The sequence below is a fragment of the Scardinius erythrophthalmus genome (genome assembly GCF_964197995.2).
Source record: "Scardinius erythrophthalmus genome assembly, chromosome: 15".
Taxonomy (NCBI): Eukaryota; Metazoa; Chordata; class Actinopteri; order Cypriniformes; family Leuciscidae; genus Scardinius; species Scardinius erythrophthalmus.
This window is the reverse complement of record NC_138235.1, coordinates 25,429,430-25,454,106: the sequence shown is the minus strand read 5'-3', so window position 1 is coordinate 25,454,106 and position 24,677 is coordinate 25,429,430. Positions and strand designations below refer to the sequence as shown.

Genomic DNA, 24,677 nt, shown 5'->3' with positions numbered 1-24,677 from the left:
GTGTATCTACAGCACATTGGTTGCTATAGTAATGATGTAGGCGTCAGCAGGATGTCAAATGACTTTCTTCTACAAAGGCTGAGAGAGAGCCAAGCTGTCAGTGTAGAAAGAGAAAAAGGAAAAATAGATATTTTATTGACACATCCCTACTTTATCTAGAGTAAAATGTGCCACATTCTGAAAGACAAAAAATATTTGTGTGATGTACAGTAACATAACACTATTTAACACTTAACACAAAAAATGTTTTTAACTGAAACACAAACCACATATGGATGTGACTTGGGTCGGTTTGTGTTGTTAAGTCTACAAAATAAACAGATTTCAGTCAGCTATGTCTACATTTGGATTTCGGCTGTCAGTGTGAACAAAGTCATAGATAACTTTAATATAATACATCATTCCTAATCCTATGAATTATGTGATTTAGAAGACCAATGTGAAAATCTATTAAATAAATACTTCAAGGTCTTAAAAGGTAAATCAACATACACTACCGTTCAGAAGATTTTTTTATGTTTCTGAAAGAAGTCTCTTATGCTCACCAAAAACAAAATACAGTAAAAACATCAATAATGTGAAAAATGATTACAATTTAAAATAAATGTTTTCTATTTGAACATATTTTAAAATGTAATTAAATCCTGTGATGGAAAAGCTGAATTTACAGCATGTCACGTGATCATTTAGAAATCATTCTAATATGATAATTTGGTAATTAAGAATTTTGGTAAAAATATCGAGATGTGCTGCTTAATATTTTTGCGGAAATCATGATATATTTTAATGAATCAAAGTTTGAAAGAACAGCATTTATATTAAATAGAAATTATTGTTATTTTTAATAAAATGTGTTGTTTTACTATTATTTTATTATATTATTATTATTTAGATTTCATGTTGTATATTTATTAATTTATACAGTAGGTATTTGGAAAGCATACTAAGTACAGTTGCTAACCTTTGAAAACATCAATTGTTGTGCATATTCTTTGAAGAATGGTGTTATTTTCAAAGCCATTTGGCAAACATTGCCAGCATTCTGTAAGATTATGCTTTTTATTCTGGTGGGCTGCAACAAAGACACAATTCCCACCCCCACTGGTTCCTTACTGTCTTTCTCCTACTCGTCTCTCTACTTCAACAGCCTTGATGCAGGTGTGTGCATTCATATCTGTGTGTGTGTGTGTGTGTGTGTGTGTTCACACATAAGCATGGCTGCAGATATGTGTAACACTGTGAGAGCGAGGGTGGAAAAACATACTCCCAGAGTCCCTGAGACAGCAGCCCACATGGCTTATCTCCTGGTGTTACTGCTGGTGGAGCCCTTTGGATTTTTGATGTTCAAATTCTCATACACTCCGGAGTCATCATTCATTCTGTGGAAGAGATGAAAAGACGTGTGTTACTAAAATAAAGAGGAACGAAAATACATCTATTATAGAAAAAAAATTACAAAATCGAAAGTGACACAGTTAAAAACACATTTTATGATTTGATGTGCTGTCTGACATTGCATATTGTGTTTATTGTTCTAGAAAAACTGACTCACAGCGGCGTCAGAACCCTTTTGACAGATAATGATTCACTTAGGAACAAATACTTTTAGAATTGAGGAAGTGTGGGAGATAGTACAGTTTACCTAAATAAACTTAACTGTTTTCCAGTAACAACACTGTGTGGGCCGTTTTTTTTTCAAATAGTGTGTTTGTGTGCAAAACAGGAAATCAGCACTTACACAGATGAAGAGCGAGACGAGCTCATGTTTGGCTTGGCTCTGGCATTTGACATCTGTGGGTACTTGATGTTAGAGTATTCTCTCTCCTTTGTTTTATTCCTCTAAAAAGGTAAATAAACAAAACAAGGAATATCAAACTCACACATTTAATTTGATAAAATAAGGGATGCCAAATATTTAAATTCTTTGTAGTTAACATGTTAATGCATTCAGTTTAAAAAAAAAATAAAAAAAAAAAATAATGTGCAATTATTGGATTTGGCAATTGTGTGGATAATACTCATAACGATATACACTGTTGTTCTTTTGAACTTTCTATTCAACAAAGAATCTTGACTTTTCTCATGGTTTCCACAAAAATATTATGCAGCACAACTGTTTTCAACATTGATAATAGTCAGAAATTGAAAACTAAATCATTATATTAGAATGATTTCTGAAGGATCATGTGACACTGAAGACTGGAGTAATGATGCTGATCATTCAGCTTTATCATCACAGGAAATGGTCAAATAAACACACAATATTCAGCCTTGGTGAGTTCCTCCCAAATTCTTACTGAACATTTTTGCAACAGCGCTCTTTACTCATCTCAGTAGCACAAAAAATATTTAAAATTTCGTCAAACTCCTATATAATTTTACTTTTGATAATACATTAACAATCCAAAAAAAGGGTCTACTCTGCCGAACGCTGTGAGTGCGTGTTAGAAATCAAGAATGGTGAGAGAACATTGTGCTTGGTACATTTTTTGTCTTCAAATCAAACTTGGGTCTCCAACAAGGTTTAAATCCTGTCTGGCTAGCGCTTCCCTTAAAGGAGAACTCCGGTCAATTTTAACATTGAGCTCATTTTTTTGTACATTTGGAGTGCTGTCAATACAGAGAACAACGACAAAAATCAGTGTTGCCTACACCGAGTTATTCTATTTTTAAAATTTGCACCCTGTTGACTTCAATGGGGCAAGTACTAAACCTGCTTTTAGCCTCTTAACATCCTTGATGTGTCATTACAAGTGCACAGCTAATGTGAGTGATTCCTTCTGAGTGAACACGAGTGAATCTGACTGCAGTAGATGAGAAAGATTTGTATAAAAATGATGTTATTTAAGCCAGCGCAAATACCTGTGTTTACATCCTGTTTTCGGTTGAAGTCCAAAGTAGTCGATTGCCGAGTTCACGCGCATAGGTTTAGTTACCTATGATCACGCGCGTGAACTCGGCAATCGACTACTTCTATGACCTGTGCACTTGTAATGACACATCAAGGATGTTAAGAGGCTAAAAGCTGGTTTAAAACTTGCCCCATTGAAGTCAACAGGGTGCAAATTTTAAAAATAGAATAACTCGGTGTAGGCAACACCGATTTTTGGCGTTGTTCTCTGTATTGACAGCACTCCAAATGTACAAAAAAATGAGCTCAATGTTAAAATTGACCAGAGTTCTCCTTTAATGTGTGAGTAGGCGGTCTTTTGCTGCTGTATGAGCACATTCGACCACATGAGGAAAAAAATCCGGTCAAATGCGTTTTCGACTACCTCTTGAAGTGGTCCAAAGTGGACAAGCTCAAAATGTTTTAGACCCTGTTTACACCTGCATTTAGCGTTGTCCACTTGTAATCCGATCGACCAAAACGCATCTTAATACCAGGTGTAATCAGGGCCCAAAAGAAGAAATCATTCCATCAGTGAATATGTCACAGTAGTCAAGTCAAGTCAAGTCAACTTCATTTATATAGCGCTTTTCACAATACAGATTGTATCAAAGCAACTTCACACTATTAAATAAAATAGTGCATCAGTGTTTGTTTCTAGTGTAAAACGTCCACGTTTGGTAATGTTCATTAATAGTATTGTTGATTGATTAATTAAATTAAGTATCCCCAACTGAGCAAGCCAAAGGCAACAGTGGCAAGGAACCGAAAAACTCCATCAGGTGACCTAATGGAGAAAAAAAAAACCTTGGGAGAACCCAGGCTCAGTCGGGGGCCAGTTCTCCTCTGGCGTTTATGAACTAGAGACCGGATTTAACTGTAAGATTAAAAGTATCATATGAATGCCTGGCTGAAGAGATGCGTCTTTAATCTAGTTTTAAACTGGGAGAGCGAGTCTGAGCAACGAACAGTTTCAGGAAGGCTATTCCAGAGTTTCGGAGCTAAATGTGAAAATGATCTCCCTCCTTTGGTTGATCTGGATATCCTAGGTATGACCAAAAGCCTTGAATTAAGTGATCTTAGTAGCATCAGTGTTCAAGTACCTGCTCCTCTTCCAGTCTCTTCTGAGCGGTGTCAATGTATTGCTGAACAGCCATGTAGATGAACTTGTACTGGGCCTCGGTCTGAACCATACCGGATCGTTGCTGGCGCACTCTCTGAATGGTCTTTGGGATGTCAATGTCACAGTCCAAACCTGAACAGTCCGTTCAGTAGTGTTATATTTTATCATCAAGAGGCATACAATTCATAACAGAGATAATTTTGTATGAAACAGTTACCTTGTCTGTTTATGATGTCGATAAGGATGTCAATCACAATAATTGTGCCTGTTCTTCCAATCCCTGCACTAGAATGACAGCGACAAATGGAAGTTCAGATTACGGAGCACACAATGAGGGAAACCCTTGTATTTTCAAATAAATAATACAGCAATTCAGTAAAGTAATTCTTTATCATTATAACACTCTTAAGACTACATTCCTCAAGATAATGATTGATCTTGTGGAGCTGAGTGAGGTGTGCAGTACCTGCAGTGAACCACTATCGGTCCACTCTCAGGAATGGCGCTCTGGGTTCTGTTCACTTGCTCCAGGAAGCTCAAGACTCCTCCTGGTTCATTGGGAACACCGTGATCAGGCCAACTCAGGTACTGATAGTGCCAGACACACCTAGGAGGCTCTCTCTTTAAACCATAGATAAACAAAAATGACATGAAATTATTATCAAAGAAAATGAAGAAGAAAAAAAAAACATGTTTAAAGTCACTAAAGTAAGTTAGAAGGTTCTCTCTAAGCTGCTACTGTAAACAAAAAGGTCAAAAGTCATGCCTGCCCTCTGGGACCGTCATCTCAACTGTCATCAGGGTGCTCTTACCCTGTCTAGACGTGTGACTTCAAGCTCTCGCCGTATGTAGTCCTGAGCTGTGTGTTCCTCAATGTTCTTCACACACACCTTCCCAAACTCCTTTGTTGAATTTAAGTCCGGCCAGTACCGCACACACTTATTCTATAGATGGAATTTAAGTTTTCAGTTCCAAAATATAATCCATGTTGCACATTCGTTACATTAGTGATGTTTTTAAAAGAAAATATTTGAAAACTGACTACTAAAGTTCTCAAAGTAAGCATTTTTTAAACATGTAGTAGTCATAATTAACTGTGTACATTTTATATCATTTCAGAGGAAATTGTGTGATCTCAATTCAATCTCAGATCCTACAAAACATTGCTTCATCCAGGGCTGGATCTCACCCGTGCTCTCTCCATCTCCTTGGTTGTCATGACAATAACATGAGTGTTTTCCTGATACACCATTTTCCAGAAGTCTAGGACGGTGTTCTGAAGGCAACCCTGAGTGGCGATGAACACTTTGCCTTCATCCATATGACAACCTTCTTCATTCATGCTCTAAAAAAATCAATGAGGACAACACTCAGAATGATAAAGAACATGCAAAATATTGATCACAGTTCCAGTAACCCAGAAAAAGCTTGACATTAAGATTGACATGTAGGCATTATGAGTGAACCGGCTTACTCGGATATAGTTAGCATTGATGTAATCGGAGCCTAGCGCATCAGAATCCACCTCCTTGATCTGTACTCGAGTGGTGTCAACTGCAACAGAGAAAATGACGATCAAAGAGACCTGGAAATTAACGGTTGCTCTATCATTGAATGATGAAATGTGTCTGCCCATTATGAAACCTGAAAAACACCTTTACTCACATGGTAGTATGTTCTTATATCTGTTCTTGTTTTTATTTTCTGGTCTCTGCCCCTCTTTCCTGGGGTAAAGGAGTTTACATTCCTGCTGCTGTAAAACCTACAGAGCAACAGGGGACAAGATAAAGAAAGCTGGGATGAAATGTGGCTTCAAGCAATGAACCTTTGAAAAGTGTTCATTCCAACTTTGCTGTGTAATGAGATGTTATGTTAAGTCAGCACCCCCTGCAGGAATGTCCCATTTATCTGGACAGTTACCGCCAAACAGGAACTGCAGTTTAAGAGGTCAGCAAGCAGAGAGTCTTTTTATAAACAGCTCTCATATCAAACAGTCCTCTGAGGTTTAATGAGTGTATTACAGAGGAAAGTACGCAGTCTGTTCTCTCAAACAAAACCTGGACTGAATCACCACGTCCTATGATGAACAGAAAATATGAGTAGACAAATGAATATGGACAGAAATACCTCAAATTCTTCCCAGAAGCCTTGCTTGGGTTTCTCTGAGTTGTCAGCTACTTTATTTAATTCCCGTACCCGGTTTTCAATGTTTGCTGCATTTATCCTTGTGGCATTAAATGGCTTCAACATATAAAGAAAGAACAAAATATATATAAATATATATAAAAGACGAAATGTACCTTAAATGTAATTACGAAGGATAAAACAGTGGCAGTACAGGATGTAATTACACTACCATTTAAAAGTTTGGGGTAGAATTTTTTTTCTTTTTTCTTTCAGGATTGGTTTAAAGGTGGTATCAGTGATTCCAGGCTCAAAAATATTTTAATTTTTTTTCCTAACGATCCGCTAGCTGCCCACCCCATAAGCATGCCGTCAAAAACCAAAACAAATAGTGTTTCAACCAATCACCGACAGGGGGAGGGTGTTGTGAGGTTTTGTGCTCGTGCACGGCTGCACGCGAAGTCAGAGCTGAAGAAAAAGCTGGCTCAAAACCTCACAACACCCTCCCCCTGTCGGTGATTGGTTGGAACACTATTTGTTTTGGTTTTGATTGTTTGGCTAAACCATTTGTTTTTGTGTGCAGATCTCAGAGCCTAGGCTGCCTACAGAGACGCGTTTTTTTGACGGCATGCTTATGGGGCGGGCAGCTAGCGGATTGATAGGAAAGATTAGATGAATGTGATAAAAATATTTTTGGGCCTGAAATCACTGATACCACCTTTAATTTACTCACCTGTTTAAGGTGCACAACAATTCCACTCTTCTCCACCATGGGGTTTTTCTTATAATGCTCCACTAAATCTGCTAAAGTGTCAAACCTCTCCCCTCCTCCTACATCATATTTCCCATCCTGGTAAAGAGAACAGACAAATCAGCCTTTCTATAAAAAAAAAAAAATACAGATTTTTCTTTTCTTGAGAAACTGGCGAAATTTTTACTGCATTTTTACCTGATAACGGATCATGACATGGGTGACTTTAGTCTTGCGGTCTACGTTTTCATGCTTTTCTTCATTAGTGAGGACGGAAAGCACAAAGTCTCCCGGTTTACTCTGACTCTCTCTCACCAGGAAGCTGCCGGATTTCCCCTTCTCCGTAAGGAGCTTTTCAGCATCTCTCCCCGAAAGATGCCCATGATACCACCTGATACAGACAAAACACAACAATGAAGCACAGAAATACACATAATGTGCCTCCTCAATGGACTATGTGTTTCTGAAAAATACATTTGAAAGAAAAAAATAATGTAAACACACAGTAAACACATGTTTTCTGCAATTTCATATGCAGACCTTCTCATTGTAATATAATGTTTGCCTCCACACATAAAAACGGCTACTTTTTAATTGTCACCCGCAGAACCGTGCACATTTCCAACTTTCACTATAGAAACTATAGTGCAGACTATATTTTGTGGTCGGAAAATGTGCTTGCGAATGTAAAGACTGTGAGAGTTGTTATGCTATGAGGATATGTGTGGGAGGTGTTCGCTCACAAGCTGGAAAAACCACAAAAAACGAGCCAAATATAATCTTTGAATGCAAATATGTTTTTCACCAACAATGTTTAATGCATATACATATTTCACTTTGATTTCACAACCTAGAGGACTTTGCACCATATAGACGGCGTATAAACACCAAACCCAGGTGAAGGAAGTTAAAAAGTACACTAGACTCTAAAATGAGACTGGACCTCAAACACATAAACATCAAACATAAACAGAATGAAGGAAGGACATGTTCGACGGTGGTAAAACAAACTGTTAGTCATGAAATCAAGATAAGCACAATCTAGAGCTGATAAACAAACCACAGATTCTGACGTGCCACTGATCAACCCTCTCAAGGGTTTGAACACTAGGGGGCAGGATTTCTTCTGTCCACACTAATGCCACTGTCGAGCTCACTGGAGCTGCCGTACCTCTCAGATGTGGGATCCTTGCAGTTGAGGGGGTATTTCAGCTCGATGACATCTCCGTTGCGTTCCCGCAGGAGGTCGTGCTGCTCGGTGTAGTACTGGACCAATTCAGCCAGAGTGGCGAATTTCTCCCCTCCGTACAGGTCATAATAGTCCCCCGAGTTCTGGATTTTAATATGGGTGACCTCATCGTTCCTCCTGCCCAGAACAAACAGATGGGACACAACAGGGAAAATGCAGGGGGTGGGGATATGAGGGATGACAGACAGGATGGAAAAGATGGAAAAGACAGATAACAGTTAGGAGGTTGGCACTGAAAACTGACACTTTAAACCAGGGTAAATGCTGACATAAATATCTTACAATCTAGCTGACATAAATTTTATTTATTTTTTGTCCAAAATAGCGAGAGTGACTAAGTAATAGTCTTAGGCTGAAAATTCTAAAAATATTCAGTACAAATCTTCACATTATGCCATAATTTTCCAGCAAAAGCTTTATGAACTTAGGCAGATAGGCAGCTTATACTAAATTGTTTACATTTATTTGAGAAATCAATCTTTAATGTAAATCCAAACCTGTTCTGCAATTTTTGGCCTTTTTCTGCAATGATTTCGTAGGATTTTTCTGGGTGTGCAAGCACGCTATTTTACTTTTATTTGCTTGTCAAAAGGTTAAAATAAATAATCACGATTCACAATTAATCTTATGATCTTCTGTAATGAAAATCTTAATATGCAACTTTTTAATTAAATACAGTAGTAATAAAATAAACACGGTTTCATGAATACAAAGACCAAAAAAAAAATATATATATATTATGAAAGTTCAGAAGTTAAAATGAGGCACAAAGTGTTTTGGAGCAACCAAAGTTCTAAGCAGACTATACTAAATAGAAAATGACTCTTAATAGACTTCAGGTATACTTTCAACAAAACTGTCAAAAACTGCACAGCAGCTTTAAATGGCACAGTATGGAAAAAGTACAGAGGAACACCTGCATAGATATAATCAGCTGTGCTCAGGCACAAAACCACAACTTAACGCTTCGTGTGCAGATCACAACTACTGCAATTCAGCTCAAACACACACACACACATATATATATATATATATATATATATATATATATATATAATTACAATATATATATATATATATATATATATATATATATCAAACAAAAGACAGAAACCAATCTAATATGAGACCTCGATTTCTCTCCCATTTAATTTCTCTGGCTTTCTCTAGGCATCCATGGCTCTGTCCTGGCCTGGCTCGTGAAATTGCACTCTGCACAGTGTAATTGCATTCTGGAGGTAAGAGAGGAGGCAGAGCAGCACGGTCTCAGCAGTGAGGGGCTAATGGCTGCTGACTGCAGCAGATTAGAGTCTCTGCGCTGTGGGTCTAATGCAATCACAAGTTTGCCTACGTTGAAGGACGTCTAAATGAAGTCATTTTTTTTATAATAAAAATTCTACAAATAAAATTATTTTATAATTAGAAAACAAAGTATATAAATATATATATACGAAAGTAATGTGAAAACACTTCCCCCAAAACATACTGAAACACAACTTTATCTCACTATTACTGTGGTATCTCAAACTTCTCATGCTCATGTAGCTTCTGAGCTTGATAAACATCATATATGCAGAAACACACTGTTCATTTTCCTTTGGTATCACATGAATCAGGTGCACGGATTGCAAAATTTTCAATGCAACAGCCAACGTGCTGCTCTTCTGGTATGTTTATTGGTTGTTTTATAATAGACTGCTAGCACCCTGTCAGATTCCTTTAACTCAAATGCAAATGTTCTGAATGTGTGAATGTGATTCAATCATTTGCATGAGGTTTTAACATGTCCAGAGTCAGAGTAGAATGACAGAGCTGTGGCTACAGTCAGATTCAAAGACCCCTGCTGACTAATTTCACCCCTCGAGCATGAGTTTATCATTGATTTTCCTGCTAAAGCCAGCCTCTGCAGAAAACAAGACAGAAACACAATACTGCTATTGAGCCCCTCTACAGAAGTTGGGTGTCTAAAATAATATGCTTTTCCCAGAATTCCATGTGGCGGCACATTATGTGGACGATTTCTAAACAAAAATAAACATCAAATAAACACAATCATGTCATTCTTCAAATACATTTGTCTTCATATTAGTGCAAAAAAAAAAAAAAAAAATTCCCATTGTCAAAGAAAATTTTGAATTATAAAACTATACTATTTTAATACATATTACAAAACAGTGTCAGCTGGAATATTTATGCTATAATGTGCATTTTCTCAATCCACTTGCCATTGGCATGTGTGGCAAAGTGTTCCGGCAAGGGTGACCTCTGACACGACATATGAAGTAGTCGTAGCGTCAACTTAAGTGAGAATTGACGAACACGAAAGTGCAGAGGACAGAGCAAAACAAAACGCTGAATTAGAAGTCTAAAACAAAAAGTTTTAAAGAAAATTTTCGATATAAGAGAAGAGGAATACGTCAGGTCAGAGGTCACCCTTTCACCGGAACTCGACTCTCTCGTGAACACCGTGTGACCGTTGCTGGAAGCCAGTGATTATAGTTTATAAAGTTTTAAATATGGATATTTTTCTTACAAAAACGAATCGCTTCCCTTTGGAAGAGTCGTATGGATTATATGATGGATGGAATGCGGTTTTTGGATCTTTAAAAAACTTGGGCACTATTCAATGCCATTACAAAGCTGAGAATAGCCAGGATATTCATTTAATATAACCCTGATTGTATTTGGCTAAAAGAAGAAAGTCATATACACTTATGGCTTGAGGGTGAGTAAATGTATGGCATAATTTTCCTTTATGGGTGAACTATTCCTTTAAGTCTTTATAAGTGGTCCGATTGGGTTGAACAGCTCTGTTCACAACAGTCCAACTCATTAGACTGTCTAAATTATGTTTAGACAATGCATTTGCCACCAGTCGATTGTGAAATAAACATTTGGCTGGGGAACAATCTTCTACAAGTCGGCCTCAGGTTACACAAAACAACGCTATAAAATAGACGTTCACTTAATTTCACTTCATTCTCTTCAAACTGGGTCTGGACTGATCGTTACTAGAGTCATAATGAAAGTTTAACCCAAAGTAAAGCGTCAAACTATGCTCTGCGAATGTGCAAACAGTTTTAGAGGGTCACTTCCTGTTCCCTGCTCCTGATAGCCATAACATGCAGACAGGAAACTTCTCCTGACACATTTCACCTGGCCCTGACACATCATACTTTACACTGCAGCGCCGCAAGCCATTCATCTGACTCGGCTCCCAGCTTTCTGTCTGCGACTTAACGGTTAACAATAGTGCAGATGCTGAGCAATAGTTTCCACCCAGGAAAAATGGTGAGAGACAGATAAGAGAAACAGAAGCATGGAGTAGGGGAACATAATGCATTGAAGTCCCTAGGTGTCCATTTGGCAAAATAACTCCTTCCTTTATCTAATAATGAATTTTAAAAGAAGACTCTTCCTCCTAACTTTGTAATTAAGGTCTCATCTGCCAACATTAGGCCTGAGAGGCAGAACGCCAGTGAGACTTGCTAATGTCTGAGTAACTCTTGTATTGACGCATTTGGTCAATTTCCTGCTTCTTTATCTTCAAATGTGCACAATAGATTCCAGACACACTTGCAATTAAATATTATTTGAAATTATGTTATTTATTTATTTATTTGTTTTACTGGGTCTACATTAGTCATGATATTTCTGTCATAACAACTCTCGGGGCCCTATCTTGCACCCAGCGCAATTGACTTTGTACACCGACGCACGTATCATTCCTATTTTGCACCCGCGCAAAGCGCGCTTTTCCCTCCACAGAAGCACGTCGTTAAACTAGGGAATGAACTTGCGCTCCCTGGGCGGTTCAGCGCAAAAAAGGAGGCGTGTCCCGGCGCAAACGTTCCTTCATGCTATTTTGCAGGTTTAGAAAACAATTGCGCCACAAACCAGGAAAAAATAGTTTAAAGTCAGTGGCGCGTTGCGCATGTTATTCATATGCTATTTTAAGGGCGCATGCTTGGCCATAATCAATGTAGCGTGTGCACAATGCGCACTTTGATTCTCTCATCTACACAGAGGCAGCAGTTTTCATTTTTGCAAATCATACATTATTACGATAGATAGATAGATAGATAGATAGATAGATAGATAATTTATTATAAAAACATACATCTAGCTTACACATTTACCCAAATTATCATACGCCTTTTTAACCGAAGTTAATTTGGGTGGGTTTCTCCATCCCCAACGTCCCTGACGAGTCCGTTGCTCTCCTTGGCTGTGAACCGCTCCTGGCGCGCGCCTGGCAAATCCGCCGTTAGAATACGAATACGCTTTAGAACAATCCGCCTGCTCTTAAAGGGAATGTGAGATGACGCTCTGATTGGTTTATTTCACGTTACGCCCAAACCACACCTATGAATAATGAAGCTACTTCAGACCAACCCATTTTAGACTTGCGCCTGGCGCAAATGTCATTTATCCCGCCGGGAAAATAGCAACAGCGCCAAGACCCGCCCACAAAGTTACTTGCGCTTTGCGCTTTGACACTTGCGTTTCAGATCGTTAAAATAGGGCCCTCGGAGTGTTTAGCATGGTAATGGATTTGACAATGTTGATATATGTTTGGTCTTGGTGGAATAGATCTGCTACGCTGCTGCTGTTTTTGCTGCTGCTGCTGCAGAGCAAGTATAGCCTAGTACTTGCTACTGTCAATAGACCTACGAATCAAGTATTTTAATGTGTCATGCTATAATTATGGGTAATCTCAAGTGGTCCAAAAGAGGGTGCCTGATCAGTTGAAAAAAAAAAAAAAAAAAGTTGTTTTTGTTTTTGTGATTGCCTCTATATTGGTATTCCAAAAACAATAATACAAAGCAAAATAAAAATACCAATACATAAAGGAAATCACTAAAAAAATTGAAAGTTAAAAATGGTCAAGCAACAGACTTTACAATTTTTGGACCACTTGACTGGGAATGACCTGTATTTAAATACGAATATGGGCCAAAACCATACTTAAATATTACACAAAAAAGTCAAGAGTAATTTCTAGAAGAGAAAGAATTCAGCACCAATTGCAAATTAAATATAATATAACACCATTTCATTGTTTGAACAAAAAAAAAAGGTTGTTGACAATTCCAGAATGTACTGCAAAAGGTCTAAAAAAAATTAAATACAAGATGGTGGTCGAGGCAAAGTAATGTTGATTATATTTATTTCAATACTGATGAATATTGTTCAAAGTCAGCTTAGCAACAGCCGAGTTACAGCCTACTGTAAGCAGTTCGTTCCAAAGCCTTCACTTGTGAGATTTCGTGAGAGTTAGGAAGGCAGCTGCTGTATGTAGGCAGCAGAGGTGGAAAGAGTAATAAAATATTCTACTCAAGTAAAAGTACTATTACTACAATTTTTTTTTACTTAAGTACAAGTAAAAGTACCGGTCGAAAAATCTACTCAAGTAAAAGTAAAAAGTAGCTCATTTAAAATGTACTCAGAGTAAAAGTAACTGAGTTACTTTTTTAACAGCGGGGGTGGGTTGGGGAGTCCCCCGAGTAGGGTTGTAAAGGTATGAGATTTTCACAGTATGATAACCGACTAATATAATGGTATTAAACAATTATTAAATATAAAAACTGTATTATTAAATTAGGGTTATTATTATCATCAGTTAAAATGACAGTTACAGTAAATGGGATGAAAACAGTATTTTTGGAAACATTTGTTTTGTTTATTAAAATTTCAATAAAACATGTCTAATCAACTAATTTCAATAAATGATTATGAATTTGATTAAAGGAGTAGTTCACTTTAAAATGAAACCAGCCCATGATTTACTCACCCTCAAGCCATGTATATGACATTCTTCTTTCAGACGAAATTCAGAATTATATTAAGTCAAGTCACCTTCATTTATACAGCGCTTTAACAATATAGATTGTTTCAAAGCAGCTTTACAGAGATAATAGGATATTACAGTAACAGAGAGTGTTTTGGCTTTACAGCCGCTCTAGAATAAAGTTATTGTCCAGCTAAAGTTAGTTTTTGATTCATTCATTTTTGACTGATTCATTCGTTGCGAAAAGCAAATTAGTTATTAACTTAGGGGCCGCTAACACGACAGCACTTTAACAGAAAACAGAAAACTTTAATGTGTTCTGGCCGTTCATTTGCACGACAACAGTGTTTGGAGCTCGAGAATGTAAACCTTGAAATAGGTTACAAGGTGCAAGCTTTAAACAAATTTGAAAAACACTATCATCTCTGTGTAAACTTCAAAAACGTGAATCTGTGAAAATGCTGACGGCGTGCACATGCGTATTACGTGCATGCACATGCGTGTGCATGCGAGTAGTCTTTCTTTACAAATTTACCTCACCAAATTACTTGTCTGGCCTGCATAATACAAAAAAAATATTTGTCGCTTCCGCGTATCCATGCGAACTGGAATCATTTTGATAATGTTTTATCTGTACAGAGGTGAAGGAAGCCTCTGATATTAATAAACACCCTGACGCTTCCTAGCTTGATAATGGCTGTGGATTGCAACCATCAGTTTGAAGCTCATAAAAGTGCATCTATCCATCATAAAAGTGCATCCATCCATCCATCCATCATAAAAGTGATCCACACGGCAACGGGGGGTTAATAAAGGCCTTCTGAAACAAAACGTTGAGTTTGTGTAAGAAAGATATTCATATTTAAATCTTTATGAAGTAAAATAACTAGCTTCCGGCCAAACGAACATATGTATTCGACTTAAATCTAAAGCGCAACTTATGCGAGTAATGCGACGTACTGCTGAAATTTATGCTACGCCAGGACGCACTACACTACTTCTGACGTCATGAGTTGCATAAGATCCGTTTTAGGTGTAAGTAGACTGCGTATGGCGTACTTTTTTGAGCTTTAAACTGATGGTTGCAATCCACTGCCATTATAAAGTGTTTATTAATATAACTCCGATTGTATTCGTCTGAAAGAACAAAGAAGAAAGTTATATAGCCTACACCTAGGATGGTTTCAGGGCTGATAAATCATGGGGTAATTTTCATTTTCATTTTAACTACTCATTTAACAACTTATTTTTTATCATTAATAATTTATTAAAATGTTCAAGAACAATAGACTTCTATGAAATGTATTTAATTCAGAAAAATCCTTTTTGTTTTTTATGATTTAAAACAAATATATTATCCAAAACGGTGGTAATCAAATAAAAGTTTAACACATTTTTTCATCCTTTTATTTTTTGGCAAAGTGCTGCAAAACAGATTTACTCAATTAAACCATGGACAAAAATCCTTAAATAATGTTTAAATAATCTGTATTATTATTGTTGTTGTTAATATTATTATGAGAAGTACATTCTATTGTAGGCCCACAACAGTTATGTCATCATTTCTTCGTAGTTAAACCAAACTTTTATTTTGATGTGTTGTAATGAAGTCCTGTTTCAGAGTGTAGGCTATTTGACAAGGTTTTTCTCAAAGGTCATTCTCTCAGAGCAGCTCTGGAGATGTTCATGTTTTCATGTTCTCATATTGTTTGTGAGATGCTGAAAACACTATTAGCGCGTCGCGTACTTGAGTATGTAGTAGACGAAACGGCTCGTCTCATTTGCACTGATTCACACAGACACGCAGATTATACATTTATATAGCAGTCTCTTGTGCTTTAATATATAGACTACAGACCATGTCGCAATTTGATTTATTGTAGGCTACAGCTTTACTTTCATGTGTTCATGTGTTTCATGGATGGTGTTCCCGAACACGTTCTATGTGTTTCCTTCTTTTGCAGCCAATTTTTTGCGTCCACAATTTTTGCAAAATGAATAGGCTATGCTCAAGCCTCGAGGACAACCACGCGTTCGTTTTTCTATATCCAAAGTATCCCCATACTTACCAGGGGTTCGCCTCACGTGTGTGTGTAAAGAATCTGTATTGTCCGTCTCCATATTTTTTGTGGTTTTTACGTGTCTGTTCTCCCGCCCGTCAATCAATCAATGCTGAGCACGAGCGCGCGCGCTGTTTTAACCATAGTAGGCCTATGCTAGTTCATTTTTTTAATAATGTTTTTTTTTTTTACTCAGTAACGCATATGTTTTAAAATGTAGCGAATTACAATACTTTAAACAAAACATACTTAAGTAAAAGTAAAATTACAGATTTTAAAAACTACTTAAAAAAGTAGAAATACACAAAAAAACTACTCAATTACAGTAACGCGAGTAAATGTAATTCGTTACTTTCCACCTCTGGTAGGCAGTAGCCTTACTAGGTTTTACAACGTTCCAATTATTCCAGTAATTCAGTACTGAAAAGCACAAAACATGGGTCCAAAAATACACTAATCAATAGCCTTCACTATTAACTTGTTTATTTACTGGTATGTCCATGCATCTGATAATCATAACAAGCTGACCTCATTGCTTCACAGCTGGGCAGATAAATCAGTCTGCATGCAGCTGGGCTTCAGCCCTGAAGGCTTGTGTTGGAGATGAGGCACGTGGCCTTAGTTCTGGAGAACATTAGATACAGTGAGAGTCTTACCACCATAACCACAAACAGCTGATCTGGGCTCCACAGCCTCCATGTCTTAAAGCTATTATGAAAGCTCTCTCTCTCTCTCTCTCTCTCTCTGTCCGTTGACTCTCCAATCACTCATCAGACAAGCAGCTGCAGTGGCTCACAGACCTGCTCACAAGCTGACACTGTAATCCTTAAGCACCAGCCCGGGGGCAACTTAAAAGCTCTGAGGTTCTGGAGAGAGCGGGAGGGAAAGTGCCTTCTATTACGGTCATCTACGTGCGAGTGCGAGCATCTAATACTGATGGCAACCAATAAAAATACAGCTGTAATCCCCAATACGCACTGACACAATGCAAAATGTATGCATTACAAGACAATGGTAATGTTTTTTTATATAAGTGAATATTCCCTATTGCAGAGGTCTGCTCCTGGGGACACGCTGTCCTGCAGAGTTTAGTTCCAACCGTAATCAAACACCTAATCAAGCTCTTCAGGATCACTTGAAAACACACAGGCAGAGTGTGCTGGAAATAAACTTTGCAGGACAGTGGGTCCCCAGGAGCCGTGTTGAAGAGCTCGGTCCTATCGTGTTTGTATTTTATGACGTGATCTTTTGAGCTTTCTCTGCATGAAACAAAAGCTGACAGAAATCTATGACACACACAAGCATTTTAATGCTTTACCAAGCATGAAAACAGTCAGCTAGACCAACAAGTACACTTCCAAGAAATCAATAACTAAACATTTAACAGGGGAGATGCAATTCATGCTCAACTTCACAAACCACAGCAGGTCAAAACAACATAATGACCAGGATAAGCGTCCTGTGAAAAAGAAATCATAATTCAAGACAAGAGCATAAGCGCAGTAAGGCAGGTGTGGAGAAGCGCACTGTAAATATGCCGACCTGACAGACAGAGTGAAATCCCCAGGGTTGCTCTTGCTGGGTCTCGCTAGGAAGCTGCCATGGACGCCCCGTGTCAGGAGGAGGTGTTCTGCCTCGATCCCAGTGATGTTGGGATGAAACCACCTGAAATTAAAGCAAAATGACATACTCAGAAAATACATCAAGTCCTGATGATCAATAGCTAACAGAGCTTTACCTTTATCTTATGATCAAAATTTGCAAAAAATATGCAAACACTTCTCATAAAGGTACAGTGTGATGCAAAAGTCTGACAAAATCTCTAGTACAAAAATGTTCTGCATTTGTAACTTCTATATGTTCAAAAGTGTGAGGTCATTAATATTTCTTTTTTAAAGAAATCCTTTTATTCAGCAATGATGTATTAAATTGACTGAGTGACAGTAAAGTCGTCTACGATGTTACAAAATATTTCTGTTTCAAATAAATGCTGTTCATTTTTCTCTTTCCTGAAAAAAAAAAAATGAAAAATGAAAAAATGAGGCAGCACATCTGTTTTCAACATTGATAATAATCAATAGAAATGTTTTTTGAGCAGCAAATCAGCATATCAGAATGATTTCTGAAGGATCATGTGACACTGAAGACTGGAGTAATGATTACATTATTAAAGATTAAAACAGAAAACTGTAATTGCAAGAAAATTTCACAATGTTACTGTGTTTTTACTGTATTTTTGACCAAATAAATGCAGCCTCGCTGAGCATAATAGACTTAATTTGAATTCATTTTAATCTTACCAACCCGAAACTTTTAAACGGTACATTTAAGTTCAAATAAAATGAGACCTATATGCACTTCTGCATCCTGTACATCTCAGGCTCTCCAAACCCTTTAGTTCACCCACCCGTTCTAGTGATGTCATCAAGCAAGCTTAGCCACATGTATATTTGTGTCCAATTTCACGCCGAGCGCCAATTCTAATCAGTTACGATTTGCTGTGTTTGAAAAGTTATTTCCTAATCCTTTGGGGTTGATGGGGGGGGGTGGAAGGGGACAAGAAGTCATGAGTAATCTGGGCTGGTGTTGGGCTCCAGCTGTCTGGCTGCCTGCAGCCCGTCTGTCCCTAAACCGGCTCCCTCACGTGAGAAGGCTTTGTGAATGGCCGATCAGGGGTCAGGAGTAATTTTATCTGCGTGCTGTTTCAGAGCGTGGCTGCCTGCTAGGGGCCCCATGTCTCTTTAAGTGACGGCATACAAGTCACTTACTTTCATCTTGACAGAACCTGACCACAATATAATTGATGTTATACACTACCATTCAAAAGAAGTCTCTTATGATCACCAAGGCTGCATTTATTTGATCAAAAATACAGTGAAAACAGTAATATTGTCAAATATTATTACAATTTAAATTAAGAAAATGTAAAATTATAAAAAAAAATATTTTGATATAAAATGTACTTTATTTCTATGATGGTAAGGCATTATTACTCCAGTCTTCAGTGTCACATGATCCTTCAGAAATCATACTAATATGCTGATTTGCTGCTCAAGAAATATATTTTTTTAATTATCAATGTTGAAAACAGTTGTGCTGCTTGAGATTTTTGTGGAAACTATGAGTCCTTTGATGAATAGAAAGTTAAAATAGAAATCTCTAACAATGTAAATGAATTTACCGTTACTAATGAACAATTCCATTTCTTTTTCAAAAATATTTTTTTTTATTAAATTGAATAAATAAATAAAAACCTACTGACCCCAAACTTTTGAACTGTTGTGTACACATAATTTGTCAAATAATCCTCATTTCTCAAATAATGCCTATAATTTTCAAGTGTTGAATTTAATAACAAAACATTCTATACTGTGATTTAATGAGATTTTAAGATAAATTATGTTACATGAATAAAGGAATATTCAGGGTAAAGCAGAATCTTGCTGTCATTAGCACAGAAAATAATTTCAACTCATTCCTTACTTCAACAAAACTTCATTTATGTTAGCCAGCTTGATAGCATCACATCGGTGACGTTGAAATAAAAAAGAACATTTCTAAGAAATGTAAGATTTAGTGACAACACAGCAGTTGTCATTTGGCCAGGAACTAGCTCACATCTGCCCGGGCCATCGAGACATCCAGTCCTGTGGTGCATTACTGCATACAACTCAAAATGTTCTACAGCACGCCTCAAATGTTGTTGAAAGATTAACTTGTATTGAAAAGCAGAGGTCTTAATGAACAGATGTGCACATTACGTCTTACCCCAGTTCTGTCAGTTTAAACTCTAAACATGATTTCCCCCCCATCTTTCCATGGAAAGTTGGCAAACATCACTCACTTCCTCCAGTTCTTCACCATAGAGGAAGTGTTGTAGTTCCCATGATGTAGTATTGTTTCACTGAGGGTACCTGTAAGCATTAGTAATCACTGCTCAGAGCTCACAGCATCTCTTCCCCCCTCATCATGACTAACTGCTTATGATTCTATTTTTGTCAAAAAAGGGCTATATTTTCCCCTCTTGACACATCATCACTGGTCACTAACTTCCCAATCTTTTGTAATGTTTGAAGCTGAAGCAAAAATATTAAAATATATGTGGATTAATAATTTCAGTCAACACTTTTCTTCCTGACAATGACCTTCAGAAAAGCAAGCTTAGCAACTACGACCTAGACAAAAAAAGTTGTACATAGACGTTTGTAATTGTAATGAAAAGGAACTGTAATTGGTTAACTGTGAGAAAAATTACATTCAATTTATCAGGAAAATACACATAATTGTACTGTGAATCACTGTACAAATTATGGGTTTTGGAAGTGAAACGTCTGAATTACCTTATAAGTTATGATGAAAATATATTATATTCAACAAGACAACAATATTGCTAAATAAAAGAATGTTTTTTTGTGATGTTATTTTGTAATGTTAAGTGATTTGTGTTGTTCATATGTTTATTAGTCATTGTTAATGGAAACGACACTGCTTGAGTTGTTAAGAATGGTATATTATTAATATTTGAGATAAAATGTGAAAATATATTCAGATATATGCCACTATGCTTAAGTCACTACAATGACAATTATTGCCACCCGGATATATATATATATATATATATTTGTGAATTTCTGTCAACTACAGCTGATATTTTTGTATCGCCTGGTATGATAAACATGCCATATATGTCACGAAGAACTGAAAAAGATATAGCACTAAATGTGGTCTGTGCTGTGTAGATAAACATGTCATCATACATTAGCTGACAATACATGGGCTCTATATCATTTTGCAACATTAAAGCAAAAGACCAGAATATTCTGTTTTAGAATATTTAACTGTGACTTCAAATTCATTAGAATATGGAACATGATGCAACGACTACAAAAGAATATGTCTTTTTGAAAAATATTTATGAAACATTAAAGACTAAAAAGATTCAAGGATGACCGTCTCTATTTATCTCCATGTTTGGTAAACATCTTGGTACATCATTTTGGGATTTGAGGTCATCTGAAAATACATAAAAGAAATCTTCATTTTGCATACTGTAAAACAGCAGGTGACACTAATCCCAGATAAGCTGTTATGTATTTTCATAAAACAATGATAGTGGGATTAGTCTGACCTCTTACCCTTTCTTTTCAGTTCGCAAACCTGCTCTTCACAAAAAAATTCACAAAGAAAAGATAACAATAACTTCCCAATTTCACAATAATAAAAATAAAGAGACCACATAACAAGTAACACCAACTGGACGAGTTTCTGTTTTTAGCTCTTGTAGTGTTCGGTCCAAAAGGTCTGTACAGATGCAGGTTTTGCACCCAGGAACAAACATCTCCGGGTCACTTCTAAGCTTCACTGAGCTCCCAGCAGCTCTCCAGGAGCTTTCCTCACGCACAACACACACACAAACCATCCTGCAAAGTGCACACACACCTGCACAAACAGCAGCACAGAAGGAAACGCGTAACGCAACCGCATGTGAATTCGTCCGTGAAAATGCCATCGACCAGATACAAAATGATAACAGCAACTAATGCCTCATGTTCCTACCTCACCATTCTGTTCGGAGCCTGTCAGAGCCCCTGCTTTGCTTCAGAGTTGGTAATCCACGCTTGGTACAGTTACACAAGGAGGAAGAGAGGGGGCAGGGACTTGTAGGAGTGCTGCTGGTTGGAAAGAGAGGTGGGGGTGTTTAATCTGGGATTTGGATGCGTGTGAGCTGCCCTGATAGGAAAGCCAGCCAGCACAATCAGCTTTTGAGCAACTGTCCATCCCTCCTGCCCCCCCTTCCTCTCTCTCTGAACGTGACGCAGCGTTGCCATGCTGCCCGGAACACTCTTACACCCCTTATCTTTATCTTTGCTACCATTAGGTTTAAATGGAGAGTGGCAGCTTTTGGGGAGAAAAAAAAACAAACAAAAAAAACAGCACTGCACACACAAAGAAAACAAATTGAAATTGGTACAGTACAAGATCATATTCAGAGCAGCTTACAGCATACTGGAAAACCATGTGAAAATGTTTTATGGCATCAAATAATCATATTTCCATTGCTGTTAATCAGTATTTTCCAGTAAAAAATATCTGAACATGCTTAAAAATAAGGTATAGCTAACTTTTGTTTTAATACACCAACGTAAAATATTTTGGGGTCAATCAAATTAAAAACTAAAATAAAAAGATTGTTATCCTCACCAAAACTGCGTTTATTTGATCATAAATAGACCAATAGTAATATATTGATAATAGTGAAATAGTATTACAATTTAAAATAACCGTTTTCTATTTTAATATAAATATATATATATTTTAAAATTACCTCCATTGGAAAAGCTGGAATTTTAAAATGGCCATTATTAGCCTACTCAAGGCTTAAGAAAGTCTCAAGTCATTCTAATATGCTGATGTGCTGCTCAAGAAACATTTCTTCTTATTATTATTATTAGTTGAAAATGGTTGTGCTGCTTAAGTTGAAAGTGAGCAATTTTATAGGATTCTTTTGAAGAAAGTTTGAAGAACAGCATTTATATGAAATAACATTTAGCAATTGGATAAAAAATAAAATAAAATAATTCAAGATACATATCTGGAAACAAGTCGTAATATCTTACACAATTTTGATTCTCAAATAAACTTAAGTTTATAAATAAAAATACTTTTTTTTTTTATTATGAGATAAAGCTACAGTAACTGACTATATGCACATGTGGAAGTTTCAAAGATTTGTTCCTTTGCTCAAGCACTTTAAGTGTGTACGTGCCAGCTTATGCACTCTGCTCTGCTACTGTAAGTTGCACAAGTGAAAAATGCTTGCCAAATAATGAAGTAATTCTGTATCTAAATCTCTGATTGATTTGAAAAGAGACAGAGTAAACAAAATGAGTATAAAATGTCCTGTTCGGGCTTGCAAAGCTTTTTTCTAAATACAGAGGAACTTCGGCATGAGTCACTAAGGGACAGAGAGAATTAGGACAGACCTGAGTGCCAGGAAAACACCCGGATTCCCCCAGAATGGAGCTGAACACAATATCATGAGTCCAAAATATGAAGAGTTTTAGCTTTAGGTAAAGCTGAAGTGTGTCCTTTGTGCCACCAAACTAATTTGCAAAAAATAATAATGACATGTTTCCCAAAAATCTACCATTGGTTGGACAAACACTCAGTCCCGCCTAAAATACACACCACTGGTTGAGCCAATGTTGCTATGCCAGGATGCTCAAACAACAGCAGTGTTTTCTGCAGTGTTTACACTTTCGAGGAATCAATCTACAAATGGCTCATTTCTGGTCTTCTCTCCATCTCAAACTGGGACCACAAATGCCCGGTTTCACAGACGAGGCTTTAAATTTAGCTGAAAGCAGCTTGCACTGACATAGGCCTATCTTAAAATTGTCAGTGCCATTGTTTTGTCTCAAGATGCAGACCAGTAATGTTTTTTTTTTCTAAAGGCACATTTACAAAAGCTACTTAAATGTCCTAATTTAACAAAGGCCTAGTCCTGGCTTAATCCAAGACCTGTCTGTGAAGCCAGGGGAAAGTATTTTAATGTTGAAAAATGTTGAACTTCAGCTGTAAGTCTTATCAATTCTCTTTAATGCTTTATCACCCCCCCCCCCCTTTTCAATGGAAGTAATATTGCCCTGTAACTTCCCTTTAAACATTATAAAATCTCATGAGGACACAATACAATCTGAGGCCATTAGTGTTATAATAGCCTGATTAATGAATGCAAAGGAAGAGCGCTTCTATTCCTTTAGCTTCCCCTTCCATAAACTAAATGTACGACTTGCTCCCCTGGTTTAATAATTAACAGCCATTGTCCAGCATGCAGCCTGATAAAAATAGCAATGAGCTATGGCAAAAAAAAATCTAACAAGATGAACGAACACCACAGACATTGAATGCTGTTAAATAATATAATTGTTATAACTATTTCAATCATAATAAAACCATCAAGCAAATTAAATTAAAAATGCCAAAGGATATCTAAAATGGGAATGGCAACATATCCTCTTTTGTCACATCTATATTGGCACATACTGTTGAGTGACACCAGAGACTCTCTTGCTTATGATAACCCGGGGGCACAAACGGGTTGCACAGTGTGGGCCAGAGAGAGAGGGAGAGAGCGAGTGAGCGATATCAGGCGGAAAGTGCTGCAGCAGTGTTCTGACAGGGGAAACACACAGGCCCACGTGCACACAGAGAGCGGCCTCTTCCCTCTTACATAATGTCTCAAGTTCAACACAGTCGGCTATTTAAAGAGACAGGCTCGGTGACAGAAAGCGATATACATAGTGCCCCCCCACTCAGCTTCAAAGACCCTCTCTCATCTATATTGGGGGCAGACGGGTGTCTGTGGCTGGATTTTGGTACAGTTACTGATATTTTTAGAAAAGCTGATTATGGTACCACATGTCAGTCTAGTGGTGACATGGTAGGTCAGTTCAAACACAGTCCTGTAATTAGTGAATATATATATATATATATATATATATATATATATATATATATATATATATATATATATATATATATATTGTATATATATATACACACACACACATATAATGAAATGATCAAGCACAGTAAAAACAGTAACTTGTAATTATATGTCAATTATTGGAAACGTATTTTTAATGGAGAAATAAATTCAGTATTCTTTGATGAATGGAACATTCAA

General features: G+C 37.1%; 1 protein-coding gene across 2 annotated transcripts in view; it reads right to left on the bottom strand.

The window, feature by feature from the left end:
• ptpn11b (protein tyrosine phosphatase non-receptor type 11b) overlaps positions 1 to 24,677 on the bottom strand; it is a 33,480-nt gene that overhangs the window by 3,247 nt on the left and 5,556 nt on the right. Inside the window, exons 1-15 of one of the 2 annotated variants that reach the window (XM_081387007.1) lie at positions 21,545 to 21,791; positions 17,531 to 17,653; positions 8,060 to 8,254; positions 7,087 to 7,279; positions 6,871 to 6,987; positions 6,141 to 6,254; positions 5,679 to 5,775; positions 5,488 to 5,567; positions 5,203 to 5,358; positions 4,826 to 4,957; positions 4,480 to 4,634; positions 4,231 to 4,298; positions 3,994 to 4,145; positions 1,739 to 1,839; positions 1,265 to 1,379 (exon numbers count right to left, since the gene is read on the bottom strand). In XM_081387007.1, the coding sequence (XP_081243133.1) occupies positions 1,298 to 1,379; positions 1,739 to 1,839; positions 3,994 to 4,145; positions 4,231 to 4,298; positions 4,480 to 4,634; positions 4,826 to 4,957; positions 5,203 to 5,358; positions 5,488 to 5,567; positions 5,679 to 5,775; positions 6,141 to 6,254; positions 6,871 to 6,987; positions 7,087 to 7,279; positions 8,060 to 8,254; positions 17,531 to 17,653; positions 21,545 to 21,552 (1,773 nt within the window). In that variant the 5' untranslated portion in view covers positions 21,553 to 21,791 and the 3' untranslated portion in view covers positions 1,265 to 1,297. Of the gene's footprint in view, positions 1 to 1,264; positions 1,380 to 1,738; positions 1,840 to 3,993; positions 4,146 to 4,230; positions 4,299 to 4,479; positions 4,635 to 4,825; positions 4,958 to 5,202; positions 5,359 to 5,487; positions 5,568 to 5,678; positions 5,776 to 6,140; positions 6,255 to 6,870; positions 6,988 to 7,086; positions 7,280 to 8,059; positions 8,255 to 17,530; positions 17,654 to 21,544; positions 21,792 to 24,677 lie in introns of those variants that run through there. The other variant, XM_081387006.1, reaches the window with a different exon arrangement.